Source organism: Staurois parvus, unplaced genomic scaffold (genome assembly GCF_062004578.1).
Source record: "Staurois parvus isolate SC_StPar_1 unplaced genomic scaffold, SC_StPar_1.0 ptg000520l, whole genome shotgun sequence".
NCBI lineage: Eukaryota > Metazoa > Chordata > Amphibia > Anura > Ranidae > Staurois > Staurois parvus.
In genome coordinates, this window is record NW_028318316.1 from 712,239 (window position 1) to 726,396 (window position 14,158).

General features: G+C 40.7%; 1 protein-coding gene across 6 annotated transcripts in view; it reads right to left on the reverse strand.

Moving 5' to 3' along the window:
* The window catches only part of LTBP1 (latent transforming growth factor beta binding protein 1), a 496,680-nt gene that overhangs the window by 251,919 nt on the left and 230,603 nt on the right, over positions 1-14,158 (reverse strand). For 3 of the 6 annotated variants that reach the window (XM_089690181.1, XM_089690179.1, XM_089690180.1), the window contains exon 5: positions 4,698-4,865. The exons of 1 other annotated variant lie outside the window; for it this stretch is intronic. In XM_089690181.1, coding sequence (XP_089546307.1) covers positions 4,698-4,865 — 168 coding nt within the window. Of the gene's footprint in view, positions 1-4,697; positions 5,287-14,158 lie in introns of those variants that run through there. 2 more of the 6 variants (XM_089690184.1, XM_089690183.1) reach the window with 2 other exon arrangements.

Consider the following 14,158-nt stretch of genomic DNA (forward strand, 5'->3'; position numbering starts at 1 on the left):
GCATTGCAGAATGGGGTGCCCTTTTAAAATTACGGACAGTCTTGAAGCACCCCAATTTAGAATGGGGTACCTCAAGACTGTCCGTAATATTAAATGGTGCCTTGGGACTGTCCATAATTTTAAAGGGTGCTTTGACTGAGAAAAGGTTGAGAAATACTAGCCCAGATCAGTGATGGCCAACTCACCAAATATATTGCTTTAATGGCTATGCCTAAAATTGACTATGTAGACAAGGTTTCCCAGTACGTAATCAATTTTAGGCAAAAGAGTGAATTTAAGACTTTAACAAGCTATGTAGATGTATAGCTTAGCAAAAAGGTGTATAGCTTCAATATGCAAAGCGTTGCACATAATATTCATTTTGTATATAATGCTAGTGAAAATGCTAGTTGTAGACTAAGCACATACTATAGTAAATGGTCGGAGACTGAGCACATACTAAAGCACACACTTGTAGACTGAGCACATACTATAGTAAATGGTCAGAGACTGAGCACATACTAAAGCATACACTTGTAGACTGAGCACATACTATAGTAAATGGTCGGAGACTGAGCACATACTAAAGCACACACTTGTAGACTAAGCACATACTATAGTAAATGGTCGGAGACTGAGCACATACTAAAGCACACACTTGTAGACTGAGCACATACTATAGTAAATGGTCGGAGACTGAGCACATAGTAAAGCATACACTTGTAGACTGAGCACATACTATAGTAAATGGTCGGAGACTGAGCACATACTAAAGCACACACTTGTAGACTGAGCACATACTATAGTAAATGGTCGAAGACTGAGCACATACTATAGTAAATGGTCAGAGACTGAGCACATACTAAAGCACACACTTGTAGACTGAGCCCATCCTAGAGTAAATGGTCGGAGACTGAGCACATACTAAAGCACACACTTGTAGACTGAGCACATACTGGAGTAAATGGTCGAAGACTGAGCACATAGTAAAGCACACACTTGTAGACTGAGCACATGCTATAGTAAATGGTCGGAGACTGAGCACATACTAAAGCACACACTTGTAGACTGAGCACATACTAGAGTAAATGGTCACAGACTGTAGACATGCTTTAGGAATGATTGATTACTGAGGACTTGCTTCAGGAGATGATCAGATGATAGAGACATGTTATATGACATTTCAAGAGATCACTGTTAGTACAGTCCATTTCCAAACCAAATGCTCCTACATTTGCAACCCCTACACTCCTTCCCACCCCTCAAAAAACATGGCAGGAAAAAAGTGAATAGACAGGAGTGTTAAATAAATCAAATGATCTCCAGAAGCCAGTCTAATTCACATATTCTTGAGACTAACTGCTGGCTTTTGGGGTCCGCAGACCACACTATAGGGCTGTTTGCAGTCCTTGAGCCAAAAGTTAGGCACCATGTGGCCTACAACATACAGTGAGCCACATCTTTATTACATTAAACATAAGGTGAATTGCATAGTCATATTTGTAAAAAAAAAAAAAAAAGCATGAACAGGTCTTAGTAGGGCTAGCTCAGGGGTGTCAAACTGGCAGCCCTGTAGCTGTTGTGAAACTACAAGTCCCATCATGCCTCTGCCTTTGGGAGTCATGCTTGTAGCTGTCAATCTTGCAATGCCTCATGGGACTTGTAGTTTGGCAACAGCTGGAGGGCTGCCAGTTTGACACCTGTGCCTAGCTGTTCCAAATTAAATGCAAAGCAAGCCAAACAAACTCAGAATGGTAATCTGCAAATTTGTGATTAAAGCCTGCTTTACACAAGTTAATTATACAAAAACAAGGCCATTACTATAATAGATTATACAGAACGAGTACATAAATATTTCAGACCAAAGGTCTGAGAGCAATGGTGAGTTATGACAACCAATCAGAAACTAGCTTTAGGTCTTTGCATGTGGGATCTGCATTTGTAACCCATTTGGAAAGGTTTCTGAAAAATCTTGAGTGCAGTGGAAGACATTTGTAATAGATCTTGGAGTTATGGTGATGTATTTGCTGTGGATGACATTGCAGTTTTTGTGACACATCGTGGTTGATTTACTAAAACTGGAGCAGCTCTGCTGAGAAACCAATCAGCTTCCAGGTTTTATTATCAAAGCTAAATTAAACAACCTGAAGTAAGTAGCTGATTGGCTACCATGCACAGTTGCACCACATTTTGCACTCTCCAGTTTTAGTAAATCAACCCCATCCTGTTCTGTTCGAATCTTGTTACATTTGCTTCTTTTTCCTCTGTTGCTGCCAATCAAAATGCAATGTAAACATGTATTTATAATCTTATCATTTATAATCTTATAACTATAATATACATCTTATAATGTAATATTATTATTATTATTATACAGTGTTTATATAGTGCCAAAAAGTTTGCTCAGCGCTGTACAATGTACAATAATATAATTCAAGGTGCTCATACTACAGCAATTCTGTAAACGTTCCACTTTATTAATGAAGGTCAAATGCATCAAACTCAAACACATGCGTTGTATGTGAATGACCGTATTTCCTGAACATGACTGAAAGCACTAACACTGGTGTATGTACACCCTCAAAGAGGTTTTCCTGCTCTACTCTATGAAGTGTAAAGTCCCTGCACTGCCTCCTCTGTAATGACCTGCAGGGGTGGTTCCACTTGAACTTCCGCCAGTCACCCTGTTTGCACTGAGCAGCAGTTCCTCAGCTACAACAGTCTCAGCGCTTAAGTCTTAGTATATTCTATTTAGACCAAGAAAAACTGAACTGTGAGTGCTTTGGGCCAAAGTGATCTTGTTGGCTTTATAAAATATAAAAAGCAGGTGGCTGGAAAGGTTTGGATCCAATCATGATTTAACTATCACAGTAGCTTGAATGTCAAACGAAGAAAGTAACAAATGCAGCTTTTCTGCTATTTTATATCTTTAGTATGCATAAATATATAATATGCAATCAGTGTGATTTTTTTCTCCTTTTTTATGAAACACAGTAGCTTAGAAGGGTCTGGTTTTATAGAAAACTTCTGCTACATGGAACATGAGACCTGGCCTGTCAGTGCCAGAAAAGTGTTTAGCAAGTCTAGTGAGAAACGACTAGAAAAGTAATGTTAATGTTTAAGTATTTGAATGTTTCAAGTGCGTGCTACTTTTGCATGAATGGCACACTATACTTATTTTGCTCGAAAGGCAAAAGCTTCATTAGGCTAAATGAATGAAGCAAATGTAATAGGACATTTAGAAAGGGTGCCAGTGAAAATAAACCGATTTCCTCCATGCTTACTTTAACATAACCTCAAGTTAGGAAAGTTTATTTACTAACATAATGTGAGTTCACATTCTGGCAATACACAGGCAGATCTCAGATTCATGAAAGATATATTTGTTACAGTTGCAATCGCCTAAACCATTGCAACTTTTCTCTGATCTGTGCATGTTTTTTTTCTGATGTGTGCACATTAAAGCCATGGCTCTTGTAGGGCACATGTGGAATGATCATTAATGAATCTCACAGATTTTAAAATAAGGTTAAAATTCTCTGTGGCACAGTGACTGCTACTGCATGTAACGCTGTGCTGCCTGCTTATCACTAAAGAAAATCCGATCAATCATATTACTAATAAAAATCAGCTATGTGTAGTTAGCCTCATTTATGACAGTCGGATTTTTGTCTTCATTATATATACAGCAAGCTATCAACAGAATGGTTGCTATGGGTCACTGTACATTTACACTTTGTTAGGATGTAAGCGAAAGGAAAATTAAAAAAAAACACTGTTTTCACCTGGATTGAAAACTTTTCAACACAGAGGAACCCTTGAAATAACTTTCCATTCTCTTGGAACCCCTACTAAAATTTACTATATCTACAACTTTTGATACATTAGTGATAGTGGGAAGAATTCTCCTTACACTTGCGGTCATTGGGAAGGTTTCCCCCTAGAGATAGCTAGAAAGAATAATGATGTCAGTGGGATCTTATCTGAGAGGCTGAAACTGCACATTGCTAAAGGAACCCCTAGCAACCTCTATGGAACCCTAGTTGAGAAACCCTGATCTATAGGGAAAGGCAGCCGGCTACTCTCCGGTGGTTTAAAAAAAAAAAACCTGTCCCGACTTCTACTGCCCATCTCCCCCATCCCAGATAAGCAGCAATGGTAGCATCTGCCCGCTTAGTTCTCCTCTCTTCTCATCTCTTTCCAACCGCTTCACAATTCGCTGAGCCAAGTGCTGTCCAATGTCAACCACACACAGCCAAATTTACAAGCAATTTTAACAACTAGCGAACAATAGTTTTGATTGCTTTACAGCAACGGAAGTAGGTTGACTTGATCTAGTTATTCTGAATGTGTTTGAAATCTGAACTTAGCTAGGAAATAAGATTTACCCAGCACATTCAAACTCTTGTATATGTGCTTTTCAGTAAATTTGCAAAGAACAATGATAACTAGCAAAATGTACTAATCCAAAGCAGCCAAATAAATGGCTGATTGCTAGTTTGCACATTCTGAAATCATTACTATTTAAGCACACTATACAGGGATAACTAATATACATATATACTTCATTGAAATTACTCATTAAAAATAGCTGCTATGATTTTCTATGCGTATTTGTATTTAGCTTAGAAAAAAACCCAATGCTGCACTTTTACATTACATTATTTACAAATTAGGGTAATAAATACATAGCTAGTGGTGTCTGCTGTTGTACTTACCTACTCTGAAGTTACTTGATGTCAGTGTATCAGCGGCATGCCCATTTTCACTAATAAGTGTAGTAGTGTTTCCTTTCTCGCAGTTGTTATGACAGCGGCCTTTGGTGCAGGTGACTTTGCATATGCTGGGTGTGAAGACCACCTTGATGCGCCCTGTCTGGTTTCCCACTGCCAGGAGAGGCACAGAAAAAAGGAAAAATAGACAGATCAGCTTGGTATCCATTGGTATCTTCCCAAGGTATGGACAAGAAAAAAAAAAAAAAAAACGTGTTAAAGTGACAATTATCAGACAGAAAAGCGGCAATTTGTCAGTGAGCTCTGCGCTATATCCAGTGGTGTCTCCGAAACAGCAATCGGAAGATTAGCAAACAGAACTCCGGGATCTAATCCAAGACCACATTAAAGTCAAGTCACCAGAGTGGGATTAGTAATCACAATGCTGCACTTTATTCACAGGCAGAGTGAAAGTGTAAGAAAAAATAAGTACAGCACGCTGCATGACAGCTCAAACAGCCAGCTCTGACAGGCAGATGTAATGTAAAGAGGTTGGCTGCGGTACACCTAGGGGAGAATAAACTCCTGTTTCTTCCTGCATACTCCAGCTGTTTCTGCCGTTATTAAGTCACTCTTTCTCTCTCTCTCTCTCTCTCTCTCCCTCTCTACAGCCCGTCCCCTGGAAATGTTTTAGGCATGCGGCATGTCTGAGAACATCTGTCTCAAATCTCTTGGCACACTAGACAGGAGTGATCAAATCTAGTGTGCGACGCAGCTGCCCTGCTCCAATTTTTTACACTAGCTTTTGGCACAAGGCCTATTGTCGGATTTAGGAATTATATAGCCATAATTCATTCTATTTATCCAGAGGCATAAGTCAACAGCTAAGGCTAATAATTTATTAGACTTTTATCGATTAATTTATTTTCCTTGTCATTTTGGCTTAACTTTAACAGTCTTGCAATGAAAACTTATGCTTGGAGTGGCATTTATTTTAGTAACTGAAATGGAAGTTAACAATAATGAAAGAAAGTAGGAATTTACAGTACATGCTGCTTTAAACGTATGTCAGTGATGACACCTTTTCCTCTTCTGCCTTTCAAGTCACGGCATGTAATACCATAGCAATTAACAGCACTTAACAGTATTACATTATTACGTAAAAGTAAAACAAGTAGGGCTTGCTGTAGGTATGATCCTGGGCAGCCAGCCCTTTAATTCAAATCCCCGGATCGCTGGACAAGCTGCGTGGGCACTGACAGCTTAGTATCCCTGAAGGTAAAGTACAGTGGGGATGGGGGGTTGGGAGGGTGTACGGTGTTAATTTTCCTTTACATTTTTTCTGTAAAGATGAACATACACTTTAAGTAGATATGAGCCTCAGGAAGGAGAATGTGGCCCCTTAAAGATTTCTATAATTTCACAACACAAAACAAAACAGATTGCAAGAGACAGCAGAACCAACCCTCAAAAATTCTTCAAATATATTAATAATAAAAAGGTCAGGTACAAGCATGTAGGCCCTTTACAAAATAATCAAGAGTGGGTGACTGGGGACAAAGAGACGGCAAATTTATTAAATACCTTCTTCAGCTCTGTGTATACAAAGGAGCATGGGGGAGCTCTTGTCCATAATGGGCATGGTATTGACACAGCTCCAGATGATCCACATTGGCTCACAATTGATATGATCCAAAAATATTTAGACAGAATAAAGGTGAATAAAGCACCTGGACCGGATGGCATACACCCACGGGTCCTTAAAGAATTGAGCTCTGTCATTTCAAAGCCATTGTTTCTAATTTTTAGGGACTCTTTATTGACTGGCATAGTATCACTGGATTGGTGTAAGGCCAATGTGGTGCCTATATTTACAAAGGGATCAAAATTATAGACCTGTTAGTTTAACTTCTATAGTTGGGAAGATACTGGAGAGTTTAATAAAAGACCACAAAGATGAGTTCTTGCTGGAAAAAAATATTTTAAGCAACAGACAGCATGGATTCATGAAAGACAGAAGTTGTCAAACAAATCTGATTTCTTTTTATGCGGAGGTGAGCAAAACCTTGGACAGAGGGGTGGCGGTGGACGTGGTATACTTGGATTTTGCAAAAGAGTTTGCCACATTTCCCCACACATGGCAAATTTGTAAGGTAAAATCTACAAGCTTGGGAAAATCTGTATGTAAATGGATAGAAAACTGGCTAAAAGATTGTATTCAGAGAGTAGTGGTTAATGATTCATACTCTGAATGGTCTAGGGTCAGTGGTGTACCCCAAGGTTCAGTGCTGGGACTCTTACTTTTTAATATATTTATAAACGATATAGGGTCTGGGATTAAAAATCCCATTTCAGTCTTTGCAGATGACACCAAGCTGTGCAGTGGAATAACGTCCTTACAGGATGTCTTCAATTTACAAGCTGACCTCAATGCACTGTTTAATTGGGCAACTATGTGGCAAATGAGGTTTAATGTTGATAAATGTAAGGTTATGCACTTGGGGGCTAAGAATATGCATGCATCATACATACTAGGGGGGTACAACTGGGGGAATCAATCGTGGAGAAGGATATGGGGGTTCTGATAGATCACAAGCTTAATAATGGCATGCAATGTCAAGCTGCGGTTTCTAAAGCAAGCAAAATCCTCTCTTGTATTAAAAAAGGTGTAGAATCCAGAGAGAGAGATATCATTTCACCCCTGTACAAATCATAATCAGTTCAGTTTTGGGCACCAATTAAAAAAAAAAAACATTGGGGAACTGGAGAAAGTACAGAGAAACTGATAAGAGGCATAGAGGAGCTCAGCTATGAGGAAAGATTACAAGAACTGAATTGATTCTCTCTTAAGAAGAAGTGATTAAGGGGGGATATGATCAACATGTATAAATACATCAGTGGTTCATATAGTGAACTTGGTGTAGACCTATTCACCCTGAGGTCATCACAGAGGACAAGGGGGCACTCTTTACGTCTGGAAGAAAAGAAATTTAATCTCCAAACACAGAAAGGTTTCTTCACAGTAAGAGCTGTGAAAATGTGGAATAGACTCCCTCAAGAGTTGGCTAAGGCCTCTAAGGCCTCTAAGGCCGTGGCTAAGGCCGTGTGCAGGCAGTCCCATTCACGTCTATTGGGATGCAATGGCTGCATGGACACAGCTGCTGCTCCAAACCTGACATCCAAGCAGGTGTGTGTCCCTGAACTCACATTGTCTGCGTTCAGGGACAGGCTCCTGCATGCACTTGCACCCACACAGATGAAAAATTAGGAGCAGCGGCTGTGTCCATGCAGCCGCTGTGTCCATGCAGCCGCTGTGTCCATGCAGCCACTGTGTCCCAATAGACATGAATGAGACTGCCTGCCTGCATGCATACACCTGTGCATTTTGTGTAGACAAACACTGCCCTTTGCGCTTAAAGTGGTTCTAAAGCCTAAGAATGTTTTAATTTAATGCATGGGTCTCAAACTAAATTTCATTGTGGGACGTGTCAGCATTTTGGTTGCCCTCAAAGGGCCAGTTGTATCTGTAAGGCTAGGTGTCCACAGCACCCCACCATTCTTACATCAGATGTCAACAGTATCCCCCCACTCTCAGAAGTCAAGAGTCCCCCATGCTCCCTTAAATCACAGCGCATCTTCTTACCTCCTTCTGCTGCTGGGAAGAAGGAGGGGGTAAAGTTGGAAAGCAGAAAGTTTCAGGTCTGCAGAAGGACCAAAGGAGGGCTGGATTCAGCTGCCAGAGTCTGCTGAATGCTGAGACCAAAGAAGGCAGATACAAGGGGGTGCTGCATAGAGAGGTGCAGGATCTGGTGGATGAGGCCTGTCCTCCTCTCTGCTGTTGACTGCTGAGACAAGATGGAGACAGAGGGGGGTTGTGACAAAGCTACAGGAGAGGTGCGAGGGCCACATGAAATGTCTTTGGATTCAGCCCACAGGCCTTGTGTTTGACATATGTGCCCTAATGAATTCCCCTAAAATGTTTAGGTAACAGTATCGCCCCCTCACCCCTTCCCATACTTACCTAAGTCGTCACTCGATCCAGCCTGTGGCTCTCCCTGCTTTTACAGCCTTGCTGTCAGTCAAATCCTGTGGCGGCGGGTGGAGCCAAGCCACACTGTGTCTATGGATGAAGGCAGCGTGGCTTGGGATCGAGCCCGCAGGTGTGCTGCTGTAGTAAGTGGCTTCTTTTGGTGGCACACCGAGACGAGGAAGAGTGCCGGTGTGGGACCAGAAAAGAGCAGGATTCCATTGCACAGAGAAGGTAAGTATATCGTGTTTGGTATTTTAAAAAAAATTACTTTACAGTCACTTTACCCACTTCCTCCAAAAGGATATACCTGTATATCCTCTGGTTGAAGTGGCTATGCCAGGATGAAGCCTGCAGCTACAGGCATCATCCCATCCCAGTATTTTCCTTTTCAGCCAGCAATTCCATTTAATGCAAAAGCTATCCTAGCAGCTAAATAGCCACTGGATTGCTTTAAAAAAATGTTCCTCTTGCCACTCTCTGGTGCCTTTCCATTGCTGTTAAGGGCAGAGAGGACATCTGAGGTCAGACCCCAGATGTCTCAGTAAAGAGGTCCTGTTACTGCTGATTGTTGTCAAAAAGGATGTTTACATTCCTTGTGACAGCAATAAAGGTGCTCAAAGAAATTTAAGGAGACAGTACAAAAAAAAAAAGTAAAGCTCAAACACCCCCCCCACACACACACACACAAAGGCGAATGCACGTCGGTCCCACATGCAAACGTAAACAGCAATCGCACTACACGTGAGCTATCATGGTGAACGTCAGAGCAAGAGCAATAATTCTAGAACAGGACCTCCTGTGTAACTCTGAACTGGTAAACCTATAAACCTGTAAAGGCATTTAAAGCTTTGCCTATAGAGATTTTTAGGTACTCTAGTTTGGCGCCATTCCACAGGCGTACGCAGTTTTAAAGCTTGACATGTTAGCTATCTATTTACTTGGTATAATATCATCTTTGCCTATAGAGATTTTTAGGTACTCTAGTTTGGCGCCATTTCACAGGCGTACGCAGTTTTAAAGCTTGACATGTTAGCTATCTATTTACTTGGTATAATATCATCTTTTATATTTTACCAACAATGGGTATTATATTGTGCTTGTGTACACCAAGATTCATTAAAGTGTATTTTTCCCCAAAAATTTGCATTAAGAAAAAAAAACACTGTGCAAATACCTTGTGACAGAAAAAAGTGCAACACTCACCATTTTATTTTCCAGGGCCTCTGCCTAAAAACATATATATAAGTAATTTTCTAGCAAAAAAATTATGATTTTTACATGTAGGAGAGAAGTGTCAGAATAGAGTTGGGAAGCAAATGGTTAAAGTGGTTGTAAAGGCTTAAGGTTTTTTATCTTCACGCGTCCTGTAAAAGCCCCCCAGCTGCTCACAATACTTACCTCAGCTCTCTGGCTGTGATTGACAGCAGTGGGAGCTATTGGCTCCCGCTGTTGTCTCAATGAGCCAATGAGGAGAGAGGACGGAGCTGAGCTGTGTCTCTGTGTGTGAATGGATGCACAGAAGCTACTTGCTCTGGGGACACCAAGCAGGGAGGAGGGACCAGGAGCATTGGCAGGGGACCTGAGAAAAGGAGGATCGGGGCTGTTCTGTGCATAACCACTGCACAAAGCAGGTAAGTATGACTATGTTTGTTTTGTTTTTTTTAATTGTCTTTAATATCACTTTAAGTACGAACATGTGAACAAGGCCTAACTCTTGTCCGTACGCTAAGGAGATGCTTCCAACTGAAGAAGATAACACCAGCATCTGAGTCTATGTGCTTGCAGTATTTTTCATTATCTGTTTGATTTTAATGTACTGAAGAATCTAAAGTTAAAAAAGTGAGGGCACAGACTAAATGTCAACATCTTGAACCATTACAATTGACATGCAAACAAGAATTAGGTATATGTTTACCTCCAGTTGACAGTTGCCAACTCTCAGAGAACCCTTCTTTCTTAAAATAATAGGCTACTGTTATTTTGATTGCTACTGAATTGGAAAGCCAAACAAAAGAAATGCTGTAAACCCCACATATCCTGACCATCACTGCTATCTATGAAAGTGATATTTTGTTGTCAATAAAATAATATTTCAGCTCTGTATCATTTCTGATCTGGACCCATTTAGACAGTGTAATGGATAGTGTTATAGGTACAACCAGATGGTGGTTAGTTAATCTGTTATTACATAAGTGCCCCATTCCCCCTCACTAACAGAGGGAAGATTTCTTATGTCTTTCCTCTTTCTGCCAACAGTGGAGGGGGTTAAATATTTAACCATGAGTACCACCCACTATATACCTTTTCATTATTAGGCCAAGTTAACATTTTAAAAATAAAAGCTATTTCCCTTACTTTCAGTTTTAAAACATAGCATGGCAAATGGCAGGGCAGTATGTGCACCCCTGAAATACCCCATTTTTGGAAAGTAGATACTTCAACTTGATCTCATTTGTTGTCACAAGTTTTGAAAATTAAGAAACCTTCTGGTATTAGTGTGGTTTAAACTTGGAACTCGGTATTGGTTCACTAGAAACAGTAGCATCATAGGTCTTACACAAAGTGAGGAGGAGGTGAAGGGGTTAATGTACAAGCTCACATACAGTGGGAGGATGGAGATAAGGGCATTATTGTTCAAATTTGCAGGATAAGGAAGACAGAGGTGAGGTCACAAGATATACATAGCACTAAGGACAAGTTAGAACTGAGGTGTACTGGGCAGACGGGAGGATGAAAGGTTAAAAACAATTCCACAATTAAAAACCCCACCTGAATCTGCTTGTGCTCTGGATTTAATGATTGAACATTCATTCACTAGTTCTTACTTCCTCTGTTGTAAGGAGAAGGGGTGAGCACTCCTATGTAAACAGTAGTACTATCTACATTTGTGTATAAAAATAAAAGTAGAGAAAATAGACCATAGTGCTCATTGTAATAAAACCACTTTATTGAAAAGTCAGATTGCACTCACATGTATGGCAAACAAAATGCTCCTCTAAGTTACAAAATGCTGTTCACAGATAATGCTGTCCGGGAGGAAAAAAGCCAAAAACAGTAAAAGAAGGGTCAGGTCCTCGCCCCTTATGCCTTATCGTTTTGTACCTATGTGCAAATACAAAATATTCTACTTTCTCAAGGAAAGAGCACTACATGGTCTAGGCCTCTCACGCCTTTAGAGTTGCTCTGTAACAAAAAAAACATCCACAGAGACGCGATCTCTACCCTCCATTCCTTCCTTTTTGGCAACGTAACCGCACATCAGAGCAAATCCGGTATCGCTTGGGAATGAGACCTAGGTACTTCTCTTACTTCCAATGATTGGGAGCCGGTCTGTACACTCATACACAAAGGTACCATGAATGTAGCTTCACAGGAATGTGGATACAAGATATACATGCGTTGGTATAGGACCCCTTCTCTTCTTCACAAATTTCTCCCCACTGTATCCAATCTCTGCTGGCATTGTGGACTGGAAGAAGAGACCCTGCTTCATGTGTGGTGGTTGTGCTCCAGGTTGAAACCCTTCTGGGTAAAAGTCCACCAGTCGATATCCACAGTCATGGGCTCGACGTTGGAGTGCTCTCCAGCGCAATATCTTTTACACCACACGCCTATTCCCATGAAATCAAACAATCACTCTCAGGCCATGTATATGATCCTGGCTGCAAGACAATGTATCCCTTGCCACTGGCGATCTACTAAAACGCCATCATTGGAGGAATGGAAGAGATGGAGGAACTCATACTGTAGCAATATCTAGAGAAAGCCTATCTATTTTTTCCGACACCTGGTACGGTTCGACCCAATTAAAGACGACTTCGGGCTACCTAGACCTCTTCCCACAAAAAGTACGGCATGCATTGTGAACAGGCCTTATATCCCCAATCTCGCCTTGGCTCCCAGAGTCTTCTCCCCAGATACACTCTTCCATGTCAGACCAATAGGCACACATTCGCAGGGGACAGGAGAATGCTTGCTTCCACAGCCTCTATCTTTAACCACAACTCATATTCTCTGTCCTTTTTTTTTTTCCTTCTCTCTATTTATTTTCCTATCTTTTCTTTCTTCTCCTCTACTGTCCTGTTGTCTGGACTTAGTCCCGCCAGTGGCCCAGAGTTACGCCCTTGCATGTTCTTTGGCTTTAGCAAGGCCCTGACGGAATATCAATCTTTATCTGTTCTGGAGTGTCTTCTCCAGCTACACTTTTATGGAACCGTGTGTCTATTAAAAGGTTATATGACACCATGTTATCTTTTATTCATGTTAGACTGTATCTTTTTGTTAAGTGATCTGTATGCAGATATTGTTCGACCTTAACCTGTTCTTTTTGTACTGTTTCTTATATCAATAAACTCTTCATGGGAAAAAAAAAAAGAAAAATGAAAAAAAAAAAGAAAGGTCAGGTTCCTTCAGCTCACAAACGTGTGGTTCAATCTACAATCGCTGAATCTCCGGGCAGAGCACTATGGTCTGTTTTCTCTACTTTGAGTATAAAGACATACCCTTCTCCTGAATGTGTGACACTGAGGCAGTAAAGCAGCTGGGCTTTGTGGTTCCACAAGTTATTATTCTGGGCTATATATGCCACAGGCTGGCAGATGGCAACTCCTGGATTTTGGTCACAGTTCCTCCTGGGTCCTGGTGCTTGACTAATATGCAAGTTTGACCTTTGTAGTGGGGGTCAATTAGTGGAGGTGAGCATTTGCCCTTTGGGGGGTTGGTGGAGGCTTTTTTTTTGATTACCTGTGATCGCAACTGAAAAGTGGAAATATTGCACATTCAAGAATTTTCACTTTTTGGGCCTTTGTCATGATTTATTACCACCTGATATTTATTACATTTGTGATGTCTTTATATGAAACCCAAACATGTTTAGTTGTGTCAGCACTTTAATTATCACATTTTTTTGGCATAACTCATTTGTTTTTTTAATATATAGGTCTGAAGTTTAGATAGCACAGCACGTTTTTCTCATACTATCTACATTTGTGAACACTGTGATTAGTCATCATAGTGATCACAAGGTACAGAGCCCCTTGGGATGGCTCTGTACACTGAGTGTGTGAACTGGTCAGTCTGATAGCTACTTCTAAAGTGACACATGAGTTCACACGTGAGTCAATACCCTGTGTTTATGCGTCATTTATTCAGCATTTTCAAAGCATCATAACCACCCTTCAACATCTGCCATGAATATTACAATGGCACCGCACTGCTGTTCACATAGGAGCGGTAGCATTGTGTTGTGCTGTGCTTTATTAAAGATTAAGCAGCATGTTGCTTTCCTGAATGTATAATATATATGTAAAGTGCTGCATAAATTGATGGCACTATATAAATACCTGCAATAAATAATAAATAAACATATGGGAGTGTTGATCTCTTGGTCCTCTTCTGTACTCAGTGTTTCCTCCTGCAGTCCCCTACATCACTACTT